The 21,998-nt window shown below is 49.8% G+C and overlaps 1 protein-coding gene across 1 annotated transcript in view; it reads left to right on the forward strand.

Annotated features, from left to right (window-relative positions):
- Positions 1–325: 325 nt before the first annotated feature.
- Positions 326–21,998, forward strand: part of LMAN2 (lectin, mannose binding 2) — a 30,980-nt gene continuing 9,307 nt past the window's right edge. Inside the window, exons 1-7 of the mRNA XM_075342368.1 lie at positions 326–504; positions 11,394–11,512; positions 11,616–11,733; positions 11,818–11,897; positions 13,560–13,721; positions 13,848–13,962; positions 21,727–21,846. Coding sequence (XP_075198483.1) covers positions 363–504; positions 11,394–11,512; positions 11,616–11,733; positions 11,818–11,897; positions 13,560–13,721; positions 13,848–13,962; positions 21,727–21,846 — 856 coding nt within the window. The 5' untranslated portion in view covers positions 326–362. The remainder of the gene's footprint in view (positions 505–11,393; positions 11,513–11,615; positions 11,734–11,817; positions 11,898–13,559; positions 13,722–13,847; positions 13,963–21,726; positions 21,847–21,998) is intronic.

Raw genomic sequence — 21,998 nt, forward strand, 5'->3', positions numbered from 1 at the left:
CGCCATTTTTATGGAGAGCAAACCAATTTAACGACTACGAGGAATGTCCTCAACAAAATGGCTAACTACTCCTAGAGGTGCACTGAAGCGGATTCACTCCCTGGCAGACACATGCAGATACTTGCTAGACAAGCAGTCACTCACGTTATGCGCCATTGTTATAATGGGCAACTTATCTCTGAATGTCCGGAACTAAGACAAAGATGTCTGCCGTGGGCTCAGCTGCCTCACAACACACAGTCTATAGATTCCCCAGCGTCACCCACAGTCCAGGCTTTACAGCAGGGTCGCTGGTCACAGTTAGAAAAGTCCTGGGGTGGGCGGAAGTGACGTAGGCGGAAGTATTGTGCCAAGAGTTGGCGATGATGGCGGCGGTGTGGAAGCCTGTGCTGCTCCTCCACTCACTGCTCCTGGGCTTCCTGGCACATAGGGCCGGCGCCGATCTCACTGATGGCAACAGTGAGCACATGAAGCGGGAGCATTCCCTCATTAAGCCGTACCAGGGTAAGAGGCAGTGATCGGCCCCACCGAGGGGTCACCGGTGCCCTCAGCGCCAGTCCTGGGCGCCACATACCCCTCTATAGCTGGGACACAGGAGATGGATACGAGCCAATCACAATAGGCGGCTTACCTTTCTACTAACGCTTAGAAAATGAAAGCTATGACCTGATTGGCTGCAGTGGGCACTAACCGCACTTGTGTAAAGATTGGTCACCACAGTCCCATGCACCTAGCACGATCGTTCTGTGCGCACACACTGTCATTGGGCTCGGATTAACAAGTACTGTTAACACAGGGGGAAGTGCTGCCGAGAACGATGTCTAAGCGAGCTTGTCTCATGTCACTTGGCAGATTAGTGCTAATTCTGTGATGACGTTTTCCAGTCCCGTTGATCGGCCACTGTAAAGGCACCCCTTACTGTCCTTTCACACATCCGGTTATTGCCGTCAGGCACAATCCAGCGAAATACGGATAACACGGATCCGGCGTCGGATGCGTTTTATTCCCCATAGACTTGTATTAGTGTCGGATTGTGCCTGATGGCATTGCGTTGCATGCGGCGTCCTCTGTATCCGTTGAACTATCTTCGTCCGGCTGCCGGAAAGGACGCAGCATGCAACGTATTTTGTCTCTGGCAAAAAAAAAAACGGACAGTGCCGGATTGTATAATGGAAGCCTATGGACGTCGGATCCGTCATCATCTGGCATATGACGCAATCCAACGACGGATCCGGTTTTTTAACTGAACATGCTCAGTATCACAACAGATCCGTCAAACAAAGGAAGGAACGCATGGAAAAAACTGATGCGACGGATTTGTTTTTTTGCCAGATCGTGCCTGACGGCAAAACCGGATGTGTGAAGCCAGCCTAAGTCTTGTACAGGGGCAGACCTGGTGTGGTGTCATTCCCTTCCACAGTGGGTGGTAGCGTTGCCATGATATACCACACAGTATAAATTCTGACCACACAGGGTGAATGCAAGTTCTGCTCCATCATCAGGAGGATATTGGGAAACGCTTGCTCTGATAGGTGGCTGGTGTAAAAATGCATTAGACCCCTTTCACACTGTTTTGTCCCCCATTTATTGGTCCTGTCAAGGCTGACTTCCAACCCCCCCCATGAAAAATGGGATTTGGATGTACGCCCCGATTGGGCCATTGACTGTAATGGTGCAGACAGTTACCGTGTGTACTGCCGTGTACTATCTTGCACATATACTCCTACTGGAGGCGTTCACGCAGATGTAGTATGCCACGTCTGAGTGTCCGCCTCCAATAGGCGTATACGCAAGACGATGGGACACAACAGAGTACATGGTAGCTCCATCTGCACCACTATAGTCAATGGTACCGTCGAAGCGTAAATACAAATCCCGTTTTGTGGGATGTTTAGACGTAACTCCTGATAGGGCCACTGACTATAGTGCAGATGGAGTTAGTGTTCTTTGTCCACCGTTTTCAGACACATACGCCTACTGGAGACGGACACCCAGACATTGTACACTGCCTCTGGGTGTCTGCCTCCATTAGGTATATAGCCTGACAATGGTGCACAACAGAGTACATGGTAGCTCCATCTGCGCCACTATAGTCAATGGCCTTCTTGGCACATACTTCTGAATCTTATTTTTCAGAGGGTTCAGACATGGGGATTTTCAAACTTTATAAAGTTGAATTTCACTGCCTAAACACCCGAGCTGCCCCCTGATGGTATGTACACACTGTGCATGATAGTGCCAGTACTGCACTGGCTGCAGCTTATACACGAAAATCCTGATGTTTGGTTCCCTTTAAGGCCTTCTGTAGTACAATAGTACATCAATCACTGGGCCCTAAGGTGAGCTGCAGATACTATCCTATTGTGTGCTCCAGTGGGCACATAGCCTAAGATGCTGAATGCAGGCATACCTCTTATAGAAAGATCCAATGCTTGGTTGCTAACATATCTTTAATCAAAGTTCCAAATGCCCTGCATTGATGTGTGCATCGGAGGAGGGCCTTTGTGGGTCGGGTCCTCTGCTTTGTGTATATGCCACCTCCTGCGTCTTGTATTATATGCCCCCTTTTTTTTATTTAAACAGCGCACCGCCATTGCTGCTGTTGGTGGCTCGTATGCATTAATTATGTCTCCATTGAAATGGCACCAGAGTCCACGCATGTGCGTACCGTGATCACCAGTGCCATTTTATTGAAGACTCTGCAGGGGTGCGTGCGCAGATGTAAAAATAAATAACATTTTCAGCTATTTCCGCTCATAGTCTAATCCGCAATGTCTTCATTAAATTGGCGCCAGATATTGACATGCTTGTGCGGACTCCGGCGCCATTTTAATGAAGATATCACTATGGGAATGTGCACGCACCACCAACACCAGCAATGGCGGGGTGATGTTTAAATAAAGAAAAGGGGACATGCAATACTGACGCAGGAGGAGTATTATACACCAAGGACCTGACCCACAAAGGCCTGCCCCTGACGCACAAGTCTATGAAAGTGCAGTGCATATCTGGAACTTAGATTAAGGATATTTTAGCAACCAAGCATCGGATCTTTCTATAACAGGTATTCCTGCATTCAGCATGCTAGTACCTGTATAGCACTGCCTTTACCTCATATAGCAAAATCCTGCTGGTTGGTTCTCTTTAATGCGACCCTCCACCAATAACATTTAGTTTAACTATACTTTTCTGACTTATGCTATACTTGGCGCCCACCCTTTTCTTGATGTCGTCTGAGGTGGCGCCCACCCTTTTCTTGATGTCGTCTGGGGTGGTGCCCACCCTTTTCTTGATGTCGTCTGGGGTGGCGCCCACCCTTTTCTTGATGTCGTCTGGGGTGGCGCCCACCCTTTTCTTGATGTCGCCTGGGGTGGCGCCCACCCTTTTCTTGATGTCGCCTGGGGTGGCGCCCACCCTTTTCTTGATGTCGCCTGGGGTGGCGCCCACCCTTTTCTTGATGTCGCCTGGGGTGGCGCCCACCCTTTTCTTGATGTCGCCTGGGGTGGCGCCCACCCTTTTCTTGATCCAACTCACAGCAGAGGAAAAGTAATGGTACATGCCCACAATCAGTGTTAGCAGCGTTTTGCAGTATGTTTTTGCAATGTCCAAAATGCTGCGCTGTACAGCAGAAGCACAGTGGATTGGATTTCTAGAAATTCCATGCCCACTGTGCTATTACACGCAGTGTACACTGACCTACGGGGCGGGTTTCCGATCCTCAGCATGTCAATTTATGCTGCGGAGACGCCAGTGTTCTCACCAGGGAGAATGCAACTCCTAAAACCCTGATTGTGGGCGCGGACGCTGCGTTCCGGAGAACACTCGGCTTCGCGGGAGGAGACACATTGTCTAGAACGCAGTGTGCCAGGATCATGCATGCGTGCGTACCCTAAGGCTATGTGCGCACGTTGCGTACTAGCCCTGCAGATATTTCTGCAGCGATCTGAAGAGCACATGTGCGCTTTAGATCGCTGCAGAAATGTCCGTAGTGAGCGCCGATTCCATGCGCTCTGCCTGCAGCTCCTCCCATAGACAGAGCAGGAGCTGCCGGCAAAGCGCAGGAAAGAAGTGACATGTCACTTCTTTTTGCGCAGCGCTTCGGCAGTAGCCGAAGCGCTGCGCTCTGAGACGCCACGTGCGCACGGCCCCTGCACAATCTCCATAGACTGTGCAGGGGACGCAGGACGCATGCAGTTACGCTGCGCTACAAAGCGCAGCGTAACTGCATGTATTTACGCAACGTGCGCACATAGCCTAAGGGAGACATTGTTCACACAATCTACTGTGCATCTGAAGTGGAAGTCTAAGAAACGGGAGCAGCATGTCTCCAGTCTTCATAGATAATTTCACTATACATTGCAGCACTCAAGCAAATCCCCTTATGTGCTAAAAACAAAAGTAAAAAGGCACAAAAGAATAAATATATTAAGAAAAAAAATAAAACCCTTTAAAATATATAAAGTTTCCAAGGTCATTATATGGTAAATGGGAATTTACTGTATCATTCAAAGCTACCACTAAGGCCACAAAACAAACAAGTCCTCATAGGGCTTTGTCAATAAAGGAGGGAGAAAACAAGTGCGAAAATGAAAACTGGCCGCGGTGGGATTGGAATGTTTGTGTTAAAGGAGCACAAAAATGCTTAAAAATCTTGAATGAAATCATGTACATTTTAATGCCACAAGTATGCAGCACTCTCTAATAACGCCTAGGAAATCTCCAACAGATCCTACCTTTGTGACCCGCACCGAAGGACATACTGTAAAGCTTTATGATGGGAATAACCCTTTAATGTATGCCTTCCCATTGCTCCAATTACTTACAAATGCAGCTTTTAGCTCTATTTCATTGTTACATAGTTACTTAGGTTGAAAAAAGCCCTAGGTCCATCTAGTTCAACCTTCCTCCACCAGTTCTACTTTTTGTCCCTAATGGGGCTTTACACGTAACGACATATCTAACGAGATGTCGTTGGGGTCACGGAATTCGTGACGCACATCCGGCGTCGTTAGCGACATTGTTGCGTGTAACAGCTCCGAGCGAGTGTTGACGATCAAACATACTCACCTTATCGTTGATCGTTGACACGTCATTCCTTTCCCAAATCTCGTTGGTCATTGTGGACATAGGTTGTTCGTCGTTCCTGAGGCAGCACACATCGCTACGTGTGACACCCCGGGAACTACGAACATTTCCTTACCTGCGTCCTCCGGCAACGAGGTGGGCGTGTCGTTAATGCAGCTGGTCACCGCCCCTCCGCTTCTATTGGTCGGCCACTGTGTGACGTCGCTGTGACGCCGCACGAGAACCGCCCCCCTTAACAAAGAGGTTGTTCGCTGCCCACAGCGACGTCGTTAGGAAGGTAAGTACGTGTGACGGATGTTAGCGATATTGTGCACCACGGGCAGCGATTTGCCCGTGACGCACAAACGACGGGGCGGGTGCTTTCACGAGCGACATTGCTAGCGATGTCGCTGCGTGTAAAGCAGCCTTTAGTCACTTATAACCAACAATGTTGTGTGTACTGAGGAAATCATCCAGCCCTTTTTTAAAAGCTGTTATAGTATCTGCCATTACTACCTCTTGTGGTAGGGCATTCCACAGTCTGACTGCTCTAACTGTAAAGAACCCTTTCCTATTTAGGCTGCTTTCACACATCCGGTTTGAGCCGTGCGGCTCAATCCGGCTGTGAAAACGCCGCATCCTTTGCATAAGTTTTTTACATGCGGCCCGTCCGGTTTTTGCCGCTTGCGGCATGCTACTGAGCATGCGCAGTGGCAAAAACCACATGCGGCGGCCGGATGCAGTTTTTGCTGCATCGCGCCACATCCATAGGGATGCATTGGGAAAAGCGCCGCATCGGCCGGATGCGGCGCGGTGCGGTTTTTTTTGCCGCACAAAAAAACGTGCCAGGCGACGTTCCGTCTGGCCGCCGCATCAGCTAAATCTGCCGCATGCGGCAAAAACCGGACGGGACGCAAGGCTATGCAGCACAATGCGGCACTAATTTAAGTCTATGCAGGAAAAACGCAACCGGCAGCAAAAAAAAAAAAACGGTTGCGTTTTTCCTGCAAACTGCCGGATTGTGCTGCATAGCAAAAACCGGAGGTGTGAAAGCAGCCTTAGCTGTCTGAATCGCTTTTCTTCCACTCGCAGTGAGTGCCCCCTGGTCCTTAGTATTGTCTTTGGAGGAAATAAGTCATGTGCCAGTCCTTTATATTGACCACACATGTATTTATACATATAAATGAGATCTCCTCTGAGACGTCTTTTTTCTAAGCTAAACATATCTAACTTTTTCAGCCTGCCATCATATGTGCGGCCTTCCATTCCTTTGTAGTAGTCTAGTTGCCCGCCTTTGAACTGACTCTAACTTCTGAATGTCCTTTTTAAAATGTGGAGCCCAAAACTGGATCCCATATTCCAGATGTAGCCTTACAAGTGATTTATAGAGGGGTAACAATACGTTGGGATCACGGGATCTAATCTCTCTTTTTATACACCCTAGAATCTTGTTTGCTTTAGCAGCTGCTGCTTGACATTGAGTGCTGCTGCTCAGCTTATTTGTAATGAGAAAACTGTCATAGAAAGCTGTCTACATGGTGTACCTAAGCTGCAGAATTAACAAGTACAGTTCCAATTTGTGTTTAATAACCTTTGTAGAAAGAATCATCTGGTAGGCATTGGGCTTTGCTTTCATGTGACACGTCTCCATACATTACATTATCTAAGTATGGAGCTTGCTTTTGACAAGTTCAACGAGTTCTTTTTCCTCATGCATATTGCATGCCATTGCTTGGGCTGTCCATTTTTAAGGGCAGGTGCCAATGAGTATATTTTCAGCCCAGGTGTGATCCGACAAAACATCAATCATCACACTAGGACTAATGTTAGCCTATGGCACATGTCCAATTTTCTTTTCATTTTCCTCTAACAGAGTCTGAGGATCAAATCGCTGTTTGTCCGAGTTTGAGCCAATATTCGGATCACACTCAGACAATGCAAGGCAGTGAGTGCATGGAAACATGAGACTGCACGCGGATAACCAGGGATGAACAATCTCTATTATACTACTATGGACTGAGGCGGCACAATCCTTTGTGAGGGTGTTTCTCCTGACCGATTAAGATATTGGATATATCGGACTCAATCTTGTCATTTTAAAGTGTGGAGCCATCCATTTTCTGATTGGAATTAATGAATAAACTTTTCAAGGATCTAGTTAAGACGCCCCTGATGAGCCCTGAGAATACGACTATCAGAAAGGGCGAACCGCGTTGGGCAATTCTTGGATAGTAAAATCTTGTGTTTACCTTCTATTCAGTTACTATCTGCTACTGAGCACACAGACTGATTCATATACGCGACTAACCTTAAGGTGGTGTCACACACAACGACAACGACGTCGCTGCTACGTCACCATTTTCTGTGACGTTGCAGCGACGTCCCGTCGCTGTCGCTGTGTGTGACATCCAGCAACGAGCTGGCCCCTGCTGTGAGGTCGCCGGTCATTGCTGAATGTCCAGCTTCATTTTTTGGTCGTCGCTCTTCCGCTGTGACACACACATCGCTGTGTGTGACAGCGAGAGAGCGACGAAATGAAGCGAGCAGGGAGCAGGAGCCGGCATCTGGCAGCTGCGGTAAGCTGTAACCAAGGTGGTTACCCGATATTTACCTTCGTTACCAGCCTCCGCCGCTCTCGCGCTGCCAGCGCCGGCTCCTGCTCTCTGCACATGTAGCTGCATTGCACATCGTGTAATTAACCCGATGTGTACTGTAGCTAGGAGAGCAGGCAGCCAGCGCTCAGTGTGCGCGGCTCCCTGCTCTCTGCACATGTTGCAGCACTGTCGTTATGATCGCTGCTTCGGCTGCTGTGTTTGACAGCTAAGCAGCGATCATAACAGCGACTTACAAGGTCGCTGCTACGTCACAGAAAATGGTGACATAACAGCGACGTCGCTGTCGTTTAGTGTGACCCCAGCTTTAGGCCCCCTATCCCTGTCAGCCCCGGGTGATGATACAGACAAATTAGTTACCCTGGACTGTGCACTTCTTTCTCTCAGTGGTTCTACTGCTTTGGGTTAGTACACTCCTTGAGTTAATGCACTTATCTCAGAACCAGGGAGGGATTGCATAGGGCCTAGTCACCGCGGAACGGGGGCGTCACTATAATTTAGGACGCCGACCCCCGTACTCTAGGAAGGCTAGGGCTGTGGCCCCTTTATCCTTTTCCTCTCCTACTATTGTTTTTAGTGTTGGTTATATGTATGTATGTAATTTTGATAATAAAAATTATTTTATATAAAAAGTAGAAAAGACTGAGGTTTTGATTTGGCCTATAATAGTCTGTTCTGTACGGTATTTCTCGGATTATAAGACGCACTTATCCTCCCAAAAATTTGGTAGGAAAATGAGGGGTGCGTCTTAAAATTTGAATGTAGGTTACACAGGATGCAGGGGCGATGCTGTACTGCGGGCGCTGCTCTGTGCAGCTCGGCTATGTGGCAGGCAATGCGGCACAGCCATTCTGAAGATGTCAGCGTTGTGGGCTTTAAATAATGACGCCCAGAGTCTGCGCATGCTCAGATGTAGCTCTCGGTTCAAGCTTTCATGTGCGCACGTGCAGCATCCGGCCCATCAATGTCCCAGCATCGGACTTAAGGAAAATGGCACCCGGAGGTGGCACGTGCGCAGATGAGATATTGGCTTGTCATTGAGCCGATAAGTCATTCTGCGCATGGACAAGCTCCCGCTGCCATTTCTTTTGAAGCCCGCACCGCTGACATCTTCAGAATGGCTTGTGCCTTACCGCCCTCAGCGAACATCAGCAGAGCAGCGCCCGCTGCCCCAGCACAGTTGCCGCCACCAACAGTTTCTGGGACACCCGCTGGCTGCACCGTCCGCAGCATCGCCCAGCTCCATCACCTCCCCTGCCTCCTGTGACCCCACTCCACCGCCAACAGTTTCTGGGACACCCGCTGGCTGCACCGTCCGCAGCATCGCCCAGCTCCATCACCTCCCCTGCCTCCTGTGACCCCACTCCACCGTCAACAGTTTCTGGGACACCCGCTGGCTGCACCGTCCGCAGCATCGCCCAGCTCCATCACCTCCCCTGCCTCCTGTGACCCCACTCCATCGCCAACAGTTTCTGGGACACCCGCTGGCTGCACCTTCCGCAGCATCGCCCAGCTCCATCACCTCCCCTGCCTCCTGTGACCCCACTCCACCGCCAACAGTTTCTGGGACACCCGCTGGCTGCACCGTCCGCAGCATCGCCCAGCTCCATCACCGCCCCGGCCTCCTGTGACCACCGCTGCTGCCCTATTCCATGGTAAGATGCCACCAGATTATAAAATGGACTTTATATATGGGTTTTTTTCTCTCTAAATTTGAGGTGCGTCTTATAAAACAAAAAATACGGTATATAGCAGAAATCATTATATTGACTTATTTCTGTGTTAATATCATATAACCAAATATGATTTTCTTGTTAATTTATTAACAATACTTTATTTTTCCTTTAGGCTACTTTCACGCTTGCGTTGAACGGCATCCGTTGCATTGCGTTGTGTGACGGATGCAACGGATGCGTTGCATATAGTGGCACAACGGATGCTACCATGCTACGGATCGTACAAAACAGAAAGCTTTTTTTTTTTTTCTTTACAGTTTACCGGCAGCAGACTATTGTGAACGATCAGCTGAGCGCTCTCGCATGCCGGCGGCCGGTCGCTCAGCTGAGCGCTCTCGCATGCCGGCGGCCGGGTGCTCAGCTGAACGAGAGACAAAATAAAGTTTGTGATTTTAAAAAAAAAAAGAGAATGCGCAGTGAAATCCTACGGATTGCGCTGCTCAAAAAACCGCCAGACGCGACAAAATAACGATGATGCAACGCTGACACTTGCGTTACAGTGCGTCGTCCATACAAGTCTATGGAGAATAGCACAGTGCGTTAATGGACTGCGCTATTCTCCATAGTGATGGACTGCGCTGAACGCAAGTGTGAAAGTACCCTTAGATGTCTAATTATGCATTTCGCACATATGGGAATAAGGGGTTTATGTTGGGGGGGATACTTTTGTCTGTACATGTTTTATTTGAAAACTTCAAAAAGTTTGCTTGATTAAAAAAATAGTTTTAATCTTATCCCAATGCTTCATTCACAGCTACACTGCAAAGTGCTGCTGTGTATGGGCATTTGCTACACAGACACGATAGAGCTACAGAGCTCCTTTTACTTGTGTATGGAGGACCTCATAACAGCTGGTCTCTTATTAGTTCAGAGAGGGTCTGCAGGGGGGACACACAGGATACAAGTCATATAATGGCCTGGTGTTACTCCTGATGTACACACACACACCTTAAGGCCCAGGCACACTAAACAATTTACCAGCGATCCCAACAACGATACAACCTGATAGGGATCGCTGGTAAGTTGCTAGGAGGTCGCTGGTGAGATGTCACACTAAGCGACGCTCCAGCGATCCCACCAGCAACCTGACCTGGCAGGGATCGCTGGAGCGTCGCTACACGGGTTGCTGGTGAGCTGTCACACAGGCAGATCTCACCAGCAACCAGTGACCAGCCCCAGCCAGCAGCGACGCGTGGAAGCGATGCTGTGCTTGGTAACGAAGGTAAATATCGGGTAACCAACCTGATATTTACCTTGGTTACCAGCGCACACCGCTTAGCGCTGGCTCCCTGCATACCTAGCCACAGTACACATCGGGTTAATTACCCGATGTGTACTCTGCTACGTGTGCAGGCAGCAGGAGCCGGCTTCTGCGAAGGCTGGTAACCACGGTAAACATTGGGTAACTAAGAAGCCCTTACCTTGGTTACCCGATATTTACCTTCGTTACCAGCGTCCGCCGCTCTCACGCCGTCAGTGCCGGCTCCCTGTTCCCTGCACTCCTAGCCACAGTACACATCGGGTTAATTACCTGATGTGTACTCCAGCTACGTGTGCAGAGAGAAGGGAGCCGGCACTGACAGCTGAGAGCGGCGGACGCTGGTAACGAAGGTAAATATCGGGTAACCAAGGTAAGGGCTTCTTGGTTACCCAATGTTTACCGTGGTTACCAGCGTCCGCAGAAGCCGGCTCCTGCTGCCTGCACATTTAGTTGTTGCTCTGTCTCTGTCACACACAGCGATGTGTGCTTCACAGCGGGAGAGTAACAACTAAAAAATGGTCCAGGACATTCAGCAACAACCAACGACCTCACAGCAGGGGCCAGGTTGTTGCTGGATGTCACACACAGCAACATCGCTAGCAACGTCACAAAAGTTGTTCCTTAGCAGCGATGTTGCTAGCGATGTTGCTTAGTGTGACGGGGCCTTTTACTCTTGTCACCTGAAATGACAGATATTCTATTGATTCTATTGTCTTGTAGGAGTGGGGTCCAGCTCCATGCCACTATGGGATTTTAGGGGCAGCACAATGCTAACAAGTCAATATGTGCGCTTGACACCGGATGAGCGGAGTAAAGAGGGTTCCATCTGGAATAGTATGGTAAGTTGATATATATATATATGAAATACTTTTATTTTCTAGCTGATTTGTGACAATAGTAAATTGTATTCGCTTGTAGTATAAATAATATTTTCCTCCACAGCCATGTTTCTTGAAGGATTGGGAGCTGCATATACATTTCCGGATCCATGGGGCAGGAAAAAAGAACCTTCATGGAGATGGCTTTGCCCTGTGGTATGCAAAGGATCGTCTACAGCCAGGTAACCTTTCCATTGGAGCTGGCTTGACTGTACTTGTTGCTTTTTAATGTTGTAACACTTAAAGTTTGCAATATATTTCTTAAGGACCCGTGTTTGGAAACCAAGACAAGTTTCATGGCTTGGCAGTGTATGTAGATACCTATCCCAATGATGAAACCACAGAGGTAAGTGTAGAGTTAGTAGATATGTTGATGCATAAACCAAAATCATTGTTCTGTTGTGCCCAGGTCCATGTCCCTGAGAATAGAACAAGGCATTCCAAGTGTTTTGGCAACAGCTCTGGAGGACAATCGGGATGCCAAACTTGTGGCATTGTGCTGTGTGATAAAACTACACATTTTAGAGTGGTCTATTATTGTGGCCAGCCTAAGGCACACCTGTGCAATAATCTTGCTGTCTAATCAGCATCTTGACATGCCCTACCTGGGAGGTGGTTGGATTATCTCTGCAGAGAAGTGCTCACTAACACAGATTTAGACACATTTGTGAACAGTATGTGTGAGAAAAAGGCCTTTGGTGTACATAGAAAAAGTCTTAGATCTTTGAGTTCAGCTTATATTTTTGTTCAGTGTATATTTTTCGGATTATAAGACGCACTTTTCCTCCCAAAAATTTAAGAGAAAAGTGAGCGGTGCGTCTTATAATCCGAATGTAGTTTACCGGGGGTGGTGGAGAGGGGTTGCAGGAGGCTGGGGGAATACTGCAGCGGCGGTGCGGGGTCTGCGGCGGCTGGCGATGTGGGGCAGGCGGTGAGGACTTCAAATAACGGCGCGTGCGCAGATAGTGCTCTCGGCTCAAGATCTCTTCTGCACACGCACCGCCTCCGGCCCATTAATCTCCCAGCAGTGGACTGAAGAAAAATTGCGCCCAGAGGTGGCGCTTGCGCAGATGAGATCTTGGCTTGCCATTGAGTTGAGAGCTCAGTCTGCGCACGCACTGACTCTGGGCACCGTTTCTTTGAAGCCTTCACCACCCGCCGCAGCCCGAACCCCAGCACAGCTGCCACTAGCTACCGCTGCTGCCCCAGCACAGCTGCCCCAGTACAGCCGACAGTTTCTGGGACACCCACCACCCCTGCCTCCTGTGACCCCGCTCCACCACCGCTGCCACCGCCTCCAGTAAAACACCACCGGATTATAAGACCCGTTTTTTGTTGTTTTTTTTTTTTCCACCCTTTTTTGCTCTGAATTTGGGGAGCATCTTAGAATTCGGTGTCTTATAAACCGAAAAATATGGTATGTAGAAAGCTTCTCGGCCACTTTGATAAAGGGATATTGCTTACCCATGGGATACACCATCAGTGTCTGATAGAGGAGCTTTTTTGTGATTCGGTCTGCACACACAGACGGCTCTCTCCATTCATTATTCCCCAGTGTGTGGCACTATGTGGCCACATTACGTGGATTTGAGGGTATGCCGTGGATTTGAGGGTATGCCGTGGATTTGAGGGTATGCCGTGGATTTGAGGGTATGCCGTGGATTTGAGGGTATGCCGTGGATTGAGGGTATGCTGCAGATTTCCAAATCTGCGCAATGTCCTTTTTGTCATTGATGATTTCAAAGTGAAATCCATATTAAAATCTGTTGATAACCTGCGGATTTCAGCTAAAAAGTTGACGTAACGTGTCGCTTATTTATTGTTCAAAAGTTCATCTCTAGTCACCTTATAAATGCCCTTGTCCTATAACGTGTACATGTAAACTATATTGTTGTGTTTTGGGGTCTCAATTGAAAGAATGCGGCTGACAATCTAAGGCGTGTATGGATGCTGCCTACTCCCTCCCTGCAGATCATTTCTCTAAAATATTCTACCTTTTTCTTTTCAGCGTGTCTTTCCATATATCTCAGCCATGGTAAACAATGGCTCCTTGGAGTATGACCATGGCAAAGATGGGCGCACGGTAGAATTAGCCGGCTGTACTGCTGATGTTCGCAATAGCAACCACGACACATTTGTAGCCGTTCGATACTCTCGTGGACGTCTCACGGTAAGAATAGCGTAGGATTTTGATTGCTTAGTCTTTATATATCCCTGAAGATTGCTTTTGTGTTGCGGAATGTAAAGACAATTATGACTTTCACCCTGCATGCTAACCTGTTTTATTTTGCTGAAGATCATGACGGACATTGAAGGGAAAAACGAATGGAAGAATTGTGTTGATCTATCGGGTGTTCGGTTGCCAACAGGGTACTATTTTGGAGCAACTGCAGCAACTGGAGACTTATCAGGTTAAAACTCATATTGCAAGAAGGAAGCATTTAAAGTACCACTTCAGTGTGTTATTTTATGTTGGTGCTGGAATCACTAATGCATGATCCCTGCGCCTTATAATATACTTACCAGCTCTGATCTTCAGCTGTTACGGTGTGGCTCTAGTCCTCCATATTGTGACCGCAACATGACTTACCAGAAGGCAGAGTTAACAGTCACAAGCTCTCAATATAAATCTATGAGAGCCTTGTTTTGGCTCTCATAGACTTACATTAAGAACTGACTTTCAGCTCACCCAACAAACATTGGAGAGATCTGTCAGGTCACGAACTGAAAAAGACAACCGGAGCAGTTCCAATAACAATTGAATACTGCGGCTGGTGAGTATATTACAAGGGGCAGGGAACTTACAATAGTGACACCAGTCCAGCAATATAATTACAAACAAACGCCAGAGTGGCACTTTTAAGTTAAAACTCTTAGGCCTGATAAAAATGTTGCATTTACTTTGAATATCCTTGTCAGAATGGCTGTATAATTATCAGTCTCAGCCCACCTACCTGACAGATCCGCAGTACTCTCCTTGCTGCTGCTATCTCACATTGCTCAGTACAAGCCATAGCTGTGAGTCAGGCTTAGTGGTGGAGATTGAGTACACTGGGACTTGTGAGCTATAGGTAGACTCGTTATTATCGTGATACATACCGTATTTCTTCAGCGCTCTATTGGGAGACCCAGACGATTGGGGTATAGCTACTGCCCTCCGGAGGCCACACAAAGCACTACACTAAAAAGTGCAAGGCCCCTCCCCTTCTGGCTATACCCCCCCGTGGTATCACGGGTTCTCCAGTTTTCAAGCTTTGTGCGAAGGAGGTCAGACATCCATGCATAGCTCCACAGATTTTAGTCAGCAGTAGCTGCTGACTATTTCGGATGGAAGAAAAGAGGGCCCATATAGGGCCCCCAGCATGCTCCCTTCTCACCCGTTGATGGTGTTGTAAGGTTGAGGTACCTATTGCTGGTACGGAGGCTGGAGCCCACATGCTGCTTTCCTTCCACATCCCCCTGGGGGGCTCTGAGGAAGTGGGATCCTACCGGCCTCAAAGCTCTGACGCCGGGCTCCATCCACAGACCCATTTGAACCTGCTGGATACGGAGCTGGAGTACCGTTCAGGGACATGGCCCTGCACCATTACAGGTACTCTGTGTCCCCGGTCACACGGACACAGCACACTCCAGACTTGCTGGGTGTGCTAGTGCGCCGGGGACAGTAATGGGTTACAGTCACTGCAGCTTTGCTGAGTGACTTTGTGTTTTGGGAACTACCGCGCCGGACGCTCCGGGAGCGGCGGCGCGGCTGGGACTTGTAGTTCGCCGGGGACTGGGCGCCGACCGCGCTTTTACGGCGGCGGCGCTTATAAATCCAGTCCCCGGCTTCTGCGGCCTAGTGCCGCTTCGTTCCCGCCCCCTCCCTGTCACTCAGGGAAGGGGACAGGCGCTGAGCAATCAGCAGCGCCGAGGGCTGGAGCCTTATTTACATGCTCCAGCCCTCTCACTGCACACTGTCGGACGCCGGATTCCCGCTCTGCCTTGGGGCACGCCCACGGCCCGCCCCTCCTCACACGAGCTGGGGAAGAAGCCGGCAGCCATTACTGCAGTCCGAGCTCGGACTTTCGGCAACCAGGCAGGACGGTGGCGACCATACACCCGCTTATAGGCGGGCGGTAAGCGGCACACATAGTGCTGACCACAATATATATGCAGTGTGTACATGTGTTGTTTTTAACTGCATAGGTCGCTATATGCCAGCTTGGGGAGCGACACATCAGCAGCAGGAAAGCAGGGGTGCTAAGGCACAGGCTTTCTAGGCTGCTTGTATTGCACGACTGAGGTGTTCATTTGTGTTTATGCTTATATGCTATACATTGCACTGTACAGTCGCTAGTCTTAGCTATATTCTCCTGGAATGGCTAGACTACAGCAGCAGAAAACCAAGGGTGCTGGGGCACAGGTTTTTTTCTATGCTGCTTGTATTGCATGGGCTGCAGTGTGCATTTGTACTTGTGCTTGTATGCTATACATTGCACTGTATGGTCACTCTTCTGGGCTATATTCCCCTGGATGACCAGTCTACAGCAGCAGAAGAGCTGGGGTGCCAGGGCACAGGCTTCTATGCTGCTTGTATTGCATGTGCTGCAGTGTTCTTTTGTACTTGTGCTTGTATGCTATACATTGCACTGTAGGGTCACTCTTCTGGGCTATATTCCCCTAGATGACTAGTATACAGCAGCAGAAGAGCAGGGGTGCCAGAGCACAGGCTTCTATGCTGCTTGTATTGCTTGTGCTGCAGTGGTCATTTGTACTTTATGCCTGTATGCTATACATTGCACTGTACGGTCACCAATCTTGGCTATATACTTTTAGATAGCTAGTCGGCAGCGGCAAAAAAGCAACACAGATTTTCAGTGCTGTTTTTACTACATGGGATGCTGTTCATGACACCGTCCCATTGTGTGCCTGCTCCCCTGTAGCACGTCGTCTGCCGGGGTCTCTAGCACTTCGTCTGCCGGGGTCTCTACTAGTCGTGGCCAAAGAAACCACCTGTCAACCCTGTCCATGGACAGGGACGGAGTAGTCATAATATAGAGACTTGCAGTCCAGACAGGCCATGGGCAATCTACTTGATCAAAAGGCAGCTCTTCAGGGCTTTGATCCTGACATCGCTCTCAATCCGGATACACCGGGTGGTAACGCCATACGGAATGATCCTATACCGTCCATCAATGGAAGGTTGGATCTTTCTCCCTCAGCTCCCCCAGTGGAGATAGGAGACGAACAGGAGAAGTCCTTTTTCAGTATCTCACACAGATATTGAGTATTTTTCTGGCCACGCTGACTTCAGAGAAGCAGTCCAGGAACACCACGCTTACCAGATAAGCGTCTTCTCCAAACGTTTTTTAGGATACACGTTATCCCTTTTCCCCTGACGTGGTCAGCGCTGGACCCAGGGTCCAAAGGTGGATTCTCCAATCTCCAGGCTTGCATCTAGAGCCATAGTTGCACTGGAGATGGGGCTTCACTTAAAGATGCCATTCACAGACAGATGGACTCTGGTTGAAATCTGTCTAGGAAGCTATCGGCGTGTCGGTTGCTCCGGCATCCACAGCCGTATAGGCAACCTAACCTTTTCAGCTGTTCTTGCGCAGCTGGCCTTGAGCACAGGGACATCTGTACCGCAGAGGCGTCCGTAACCCCGCAATGTCTGCACTGCGACTTACCCTGTTTATACTGTCCTAAAAGTACAGTCGAGGTTTCGGTCCTTCCCAAGCTCCGGCAGGTCCCAATTGTCCTCGTGCAAAAGGGCTACAAAACCTCAGACGGGCTCAGATTCCGGCCGGGCTCAATCACGCCCAAGGAAGGCAGTCGGAGGAACCGCTACCAAGGCGGCCTCCTCAGGACTCTCAGCTCTCTCTCTCTCTCTCTCTCTCTCTCTCTCTCTCCGCATCCGCGGTTGATGGCAGACTCCCCCGCCTTTGGCGACGTTTAGCTGCCACAGGTCACAGACCGGTGGGTGACGGACATTGTGCTCACGTGCACAGGACAGTGTTCTGTTCTCGTCCTCCGACTCCATTCTTCAGAACGGCCCCACCCCCCACCGAGCAGATGCCCTGCTGCAGGCGGTGGACGCTCTAAGAGCAGAAGGAGTGGTGATCCCTGTCCCCCCTCAGGAACGAGGGCGAGGGTTTGTACTCCAATCTCTTTGTGGCTCCAAAAAAGGACGGTTCCTTCCGTCCTGTTCTGGTCCTGAAACTGCTCAACGAGCATGCGAACGCCAGGCGGTTCCGGATGGGATCCCTCCGATCCGTCATTGCCTCAATGTCTCGAGGAGACTTCCTTGCCTCAACAGACATCAAAGATGACTATCTCCACGTGCCAATTGCTACGGAACACCAACGTTTTCTACGTTTTGTGATAGGAGACGAACATCTTCAGTTCGTAGCTCTGCCATTCAGTCTGGCGACAGCCCTACGGGTGTTCACCAAGGTCATGGCAGCAGTGGTAGCAGTCTTGCACTCTCAGGGACACCCGGTGATCCCGTACTTGGACGATCTACTCGTCAAAGCACCCTCCCTCGAGGCATGCCAACGCAGCCTGAATGTTACGCTGGAGACTCTCCAGACTTTCGGGTGGATCATCAATTTGGCAAGGTCAAATCTGTCTCCGACTCAATCACTAACGTATCTCGGCATGGAGTTTCATACTCTATCAGCAATAGTGAAGCTTCCGCTGAACAAGCAGCGTTCACTGCAGACAGAGGTGCAGTCTCTCCTTCAAGGCCAGTCGCACCCCTTAAGGCGCCTCATACACTTCCTAAGGAAGATGGTGGCAGCCATCGAGGCAGTTCCCTTGCGCATTTTCATCTGCGCCAACTGCAATGGGACATTCTCCGCCAATGGAACGGGCAGTCAACCTCCCTGGACAGGAAAGTCTCCCTTTCCCAGACGGCCGAGGACTATCTGCAATAGTGGCTTATTCCCACCTCATAGTGGTCACGACAGATACGAGTCTGTCAGGGTGGGGAGCAGTTTGTCTCCGCCACATGGCTCAGGGGACGTGGACTCAGCAGGAGTCCACCCTTCAGATCAATGTTCTGGAAATCGGGGCAGGGTATCTTACCCTACTAGCTTTCCAGAAGTGGCTAGAAAGAGAGCAGATCCGAATCCAGTCGGACATCTCCACAGCGGTGGCATACATCAACCACCAAGAAGGGACGCGCAGTCAGCAAGCCTTCCAGGAAGTCCGGCGAATCCTCATGTGGGTGGAGGACACAGCATCCACCATATCCGCAGTTCACATCCCGGGCGTAGAAAACTGGGAAGCAGACTTCCTCAGTCGCCAGGGTATGGACGCGGGGGAATGGTCCCTTCACCCGGACGTGTTTCAGGAAATCTGTTGCCGCTGGGGGGTGCCGGACGTCGACCTAATGGCGTCTCGGCACACCAACAAGGTCCCGGCATTTCTGGCACGATCGCGCGATCACAGAGCTCTGGCGGCAGATGCCTTAGTGCAAGATTGGTCGCAGTTCCGGCTCACATATGTGTTTCCACCTCTGGAACTCTTGCCCAGAGGACTGCACAAAAATCAGATCCGATTGCAGCCGCGTCATACTCGTCGCCCCGGACTGGCCGTGGAGATCGTGGTATCCGGATCTGTGGCATCTCACGGTCGGTCGACCGTGGTCACTGCCAGACCGACCAGACTTACTGTCCCAAGGGCCATTTTTCCATCAGAATTCTGCGGCCCTGAACCTGACTGTGTGGCCATTGAGTCCTGGATCCTAGCGTCCGCAGGATTATCTCAAGGAGTCGTAGCCACAATGAGACAAGCTAGGAAGTCAACGTCTGCTAAGATCTACCACAGAACGTGGAAGATTTTCTTATCCTGGTGCTCTGCACAGAGAGTATCCCCTTGGCCATTTGCATTGCCCACCTTTCTTTCCTTCCTGCAATCGGGGTTGGAAAAGGGCTTGTCGCTCAGCTCCCTTAAAGGGCAAGTCTCGGCACTATCCGTGTTTTTTCAGAAGCGTCTAGCACGTCTTCCTAAGGTGCGCACGTTCCTGCAGGGGGTCTGTCATATTGTGCCCCCGTACAGGCGGCCGTTAGATCCATGGGATCTGAACAGGGTACTAGTTGCTCTCCAGAAGCCGCCTTTCGAGCCTCTGAAGGAAGTTTCCTTTTCTCGCCTGTCACAGAAAGTGGCGTTTCTTGTTGCGATCACATCGCTTCGGCGAGTGTCGGAGCTGGCAGCTCTGTCATCCAAGGCTCCCTTCCTGGTGTTCCACCAGGACAAGGTAGTGCTGCGCCCCATTCCGGAGTTTCTCCCTAAGGTCGTATCCTCGTTTCATCTTAATCAGGATATATCCTTGCCTTCCTTTTGTCCTCATCCGGTTCACCGGTATGAAAAGGACTTACGTTTGCTAGATCTGGTGAGAGCACTCAGAATCTACATTTCCCGCACGGCGCCCATGCGCCGTTCCGATGCATTTTTTGTCCTTGTCGCTGGTCCGCGCAAGGGGTTGCAGGCTTCTAAAGCCACCCTGGCTCGATGGATCAAAGAACCAATTCTAGAGGTCTACCGTTCTGCGGGGCTTCCGGTTCCTTCAGGGTTAAAAGCCCACTCAACCAGAGCCGTGGGTGCGTCCTGGGCATTACGACACCAGGCTTCGGCTCAACAAGTGTGCCAGGCAGCTACCTGGTCGAGTCTGCACACTTTCACCAAGCATTATCAGGTGCATACCTATGCTTCGGCGGATGCCAGCTTAGGTAGAAGAGTCCTGCAGGCGGCAGTGACACCCCCGTAGGGGAGGGCTGTTTTGCAGCTCTAACATGAGGTATCTCTTTACCCACCCAGGGACAGCTTTTGGACGTCCCAATCGTCTGGGTCTCCCAATAGAGCGCTGAAGAAGAAGGGAATTTTGTTACTTACCGTAAATTCCTTTTCTTCTAGCTCTTATTGGGAGACCCAGCACCCGCCCTGTTGTCCTTCGGGATTGTTTTGTTGTTTGCGGGTACACATGTTGTTCATGTTGAACGGTTTTTCAGTTCTCCGACGTTATTCGGAGTTAATTTGTTTAAACCAGTTATTGGCTTCCTCCTTCTTGCTTTGGCACTAAAACTGGAGAACCCGTGATACCACGGGGGGGTATAGCCAGAAGGGGAGGGGCCTTGCACTTTTTAGTGTAGTGCTTTGTGTGGCCTCCGGAGGGCAGTAGCTATACCCCAATCGTCTGGGTCTCCCAATAAGAGCTAGAAGAAAAGGAATTTACGGTAAGTAACAAAATTCCCTTCTTTTCGTATCATAAGACGCACTTTTTCTCCCAAAAATTTCGGAGGAAAATGAGGGGTGCGTCTGAAAATCTGAATGTAGCTTACCGGGGGGGGGGTGGTGGAGAGGGGTCGTTGCGGGCAGTCTAATCTGCTCTGTGAGGTTCTGTGCGGCAGCGGGCGGCCTGGTCTGCTCTGTCAGGCTCTGTGTGGTGGCTGGCGGCCCTGCTCTGCGAGGCTCTGTGTGGTTGCAGGCGGCCCTATTCTGTGCGGCGGCGGGCAGCCTGGTCTGTTCTGCGAGGCTCTGTGCGGCAGCGGGCATCCTGGTCTGCTCTGCGAGGCTCTGTGCGGTAGCGGGCAGCCTGGTCTGTTCTGTGCAGTGGCGGGCGGCCCTGCTCTGCGAAGCTCTTAGCGGCGAGGCACGGGCCATTCAGAAGGTGTCGGCGGTAAGGGCTTTTAAATAATGGCGCCTAGAGTAGTCGCGTGTGCAGATGGCTCAAGTTCTCATCTGCGCACACGCCGACTGTGACCGCTATTTCTTTGAAGCTCTCACCGCTGGCATCTTCAGAATGGTAGTGCCTCATCGCCTACAGCGAGCACCAGCATCGTGCAGTGCTGCAGCCTGCAGTGAGTATCTGGACCCCCCCCTGCACTGCCGATAGCATTGCCGCTGTACTCATATACTGACCCTGCCTCCTGTGACTCAACCCCCCCCCGATGCTGTAACACCTCCCCGGTAAAAGACCACCAGATTATAAAAAGGTAAAACGAAAAATACGGTATCTTAATATCAGAATTATACAACCATTTTGAAATGAATATTAAAAGTAAATAAGATTCATCAGGTCTGTCTAATGCGTACAGTTTGTATGTGAAACTGTTGACAGACCTGCTTTATTGACCACCCCGATTTGCCACACTTAGTAAATCTTATTTTTTTATCTGTATTTCTTATAGATAATCATGATATTATTTCCATGAAGTTGTACCAGCTTATGGTAGAGCACTCGCCAGATGATGAAAATATCGACTGGACAAAAATAGAGCCCAGTGTAAGCCTCCTAAAGTCTCCAAAAGGTGGGTTTATATGAATGAGGTCTTTTCTCATAGTTGGTACTGTCCGGGCCTAACAGGAAAAATCTAAATAGAGCCATAGACTGCAAATATTGCTCTTTCCATAAAACATTTAAGAACTTTTTCCATTAAAACACTAATTAGAGAAGAGCTGA

The sequence above is a fragment of the Anomaloglossus baeobatrachus genome, chromosome 4 (assembly GCF_048569485.1).
Source record: "Anomaloglossus baeobatrachus isolate aAnoBae1 chromosome 4, aAnoBae1.hap1, whole genome shotgun sequence".
Classification (NCBI taxonomy): domain Eukaryota; kingdom Metazoa; phylum Chordata; class Amphibia; order Anura; family Aromobatidae; genus Anomaloglossus; species Anomaloglossus baeobatrachus.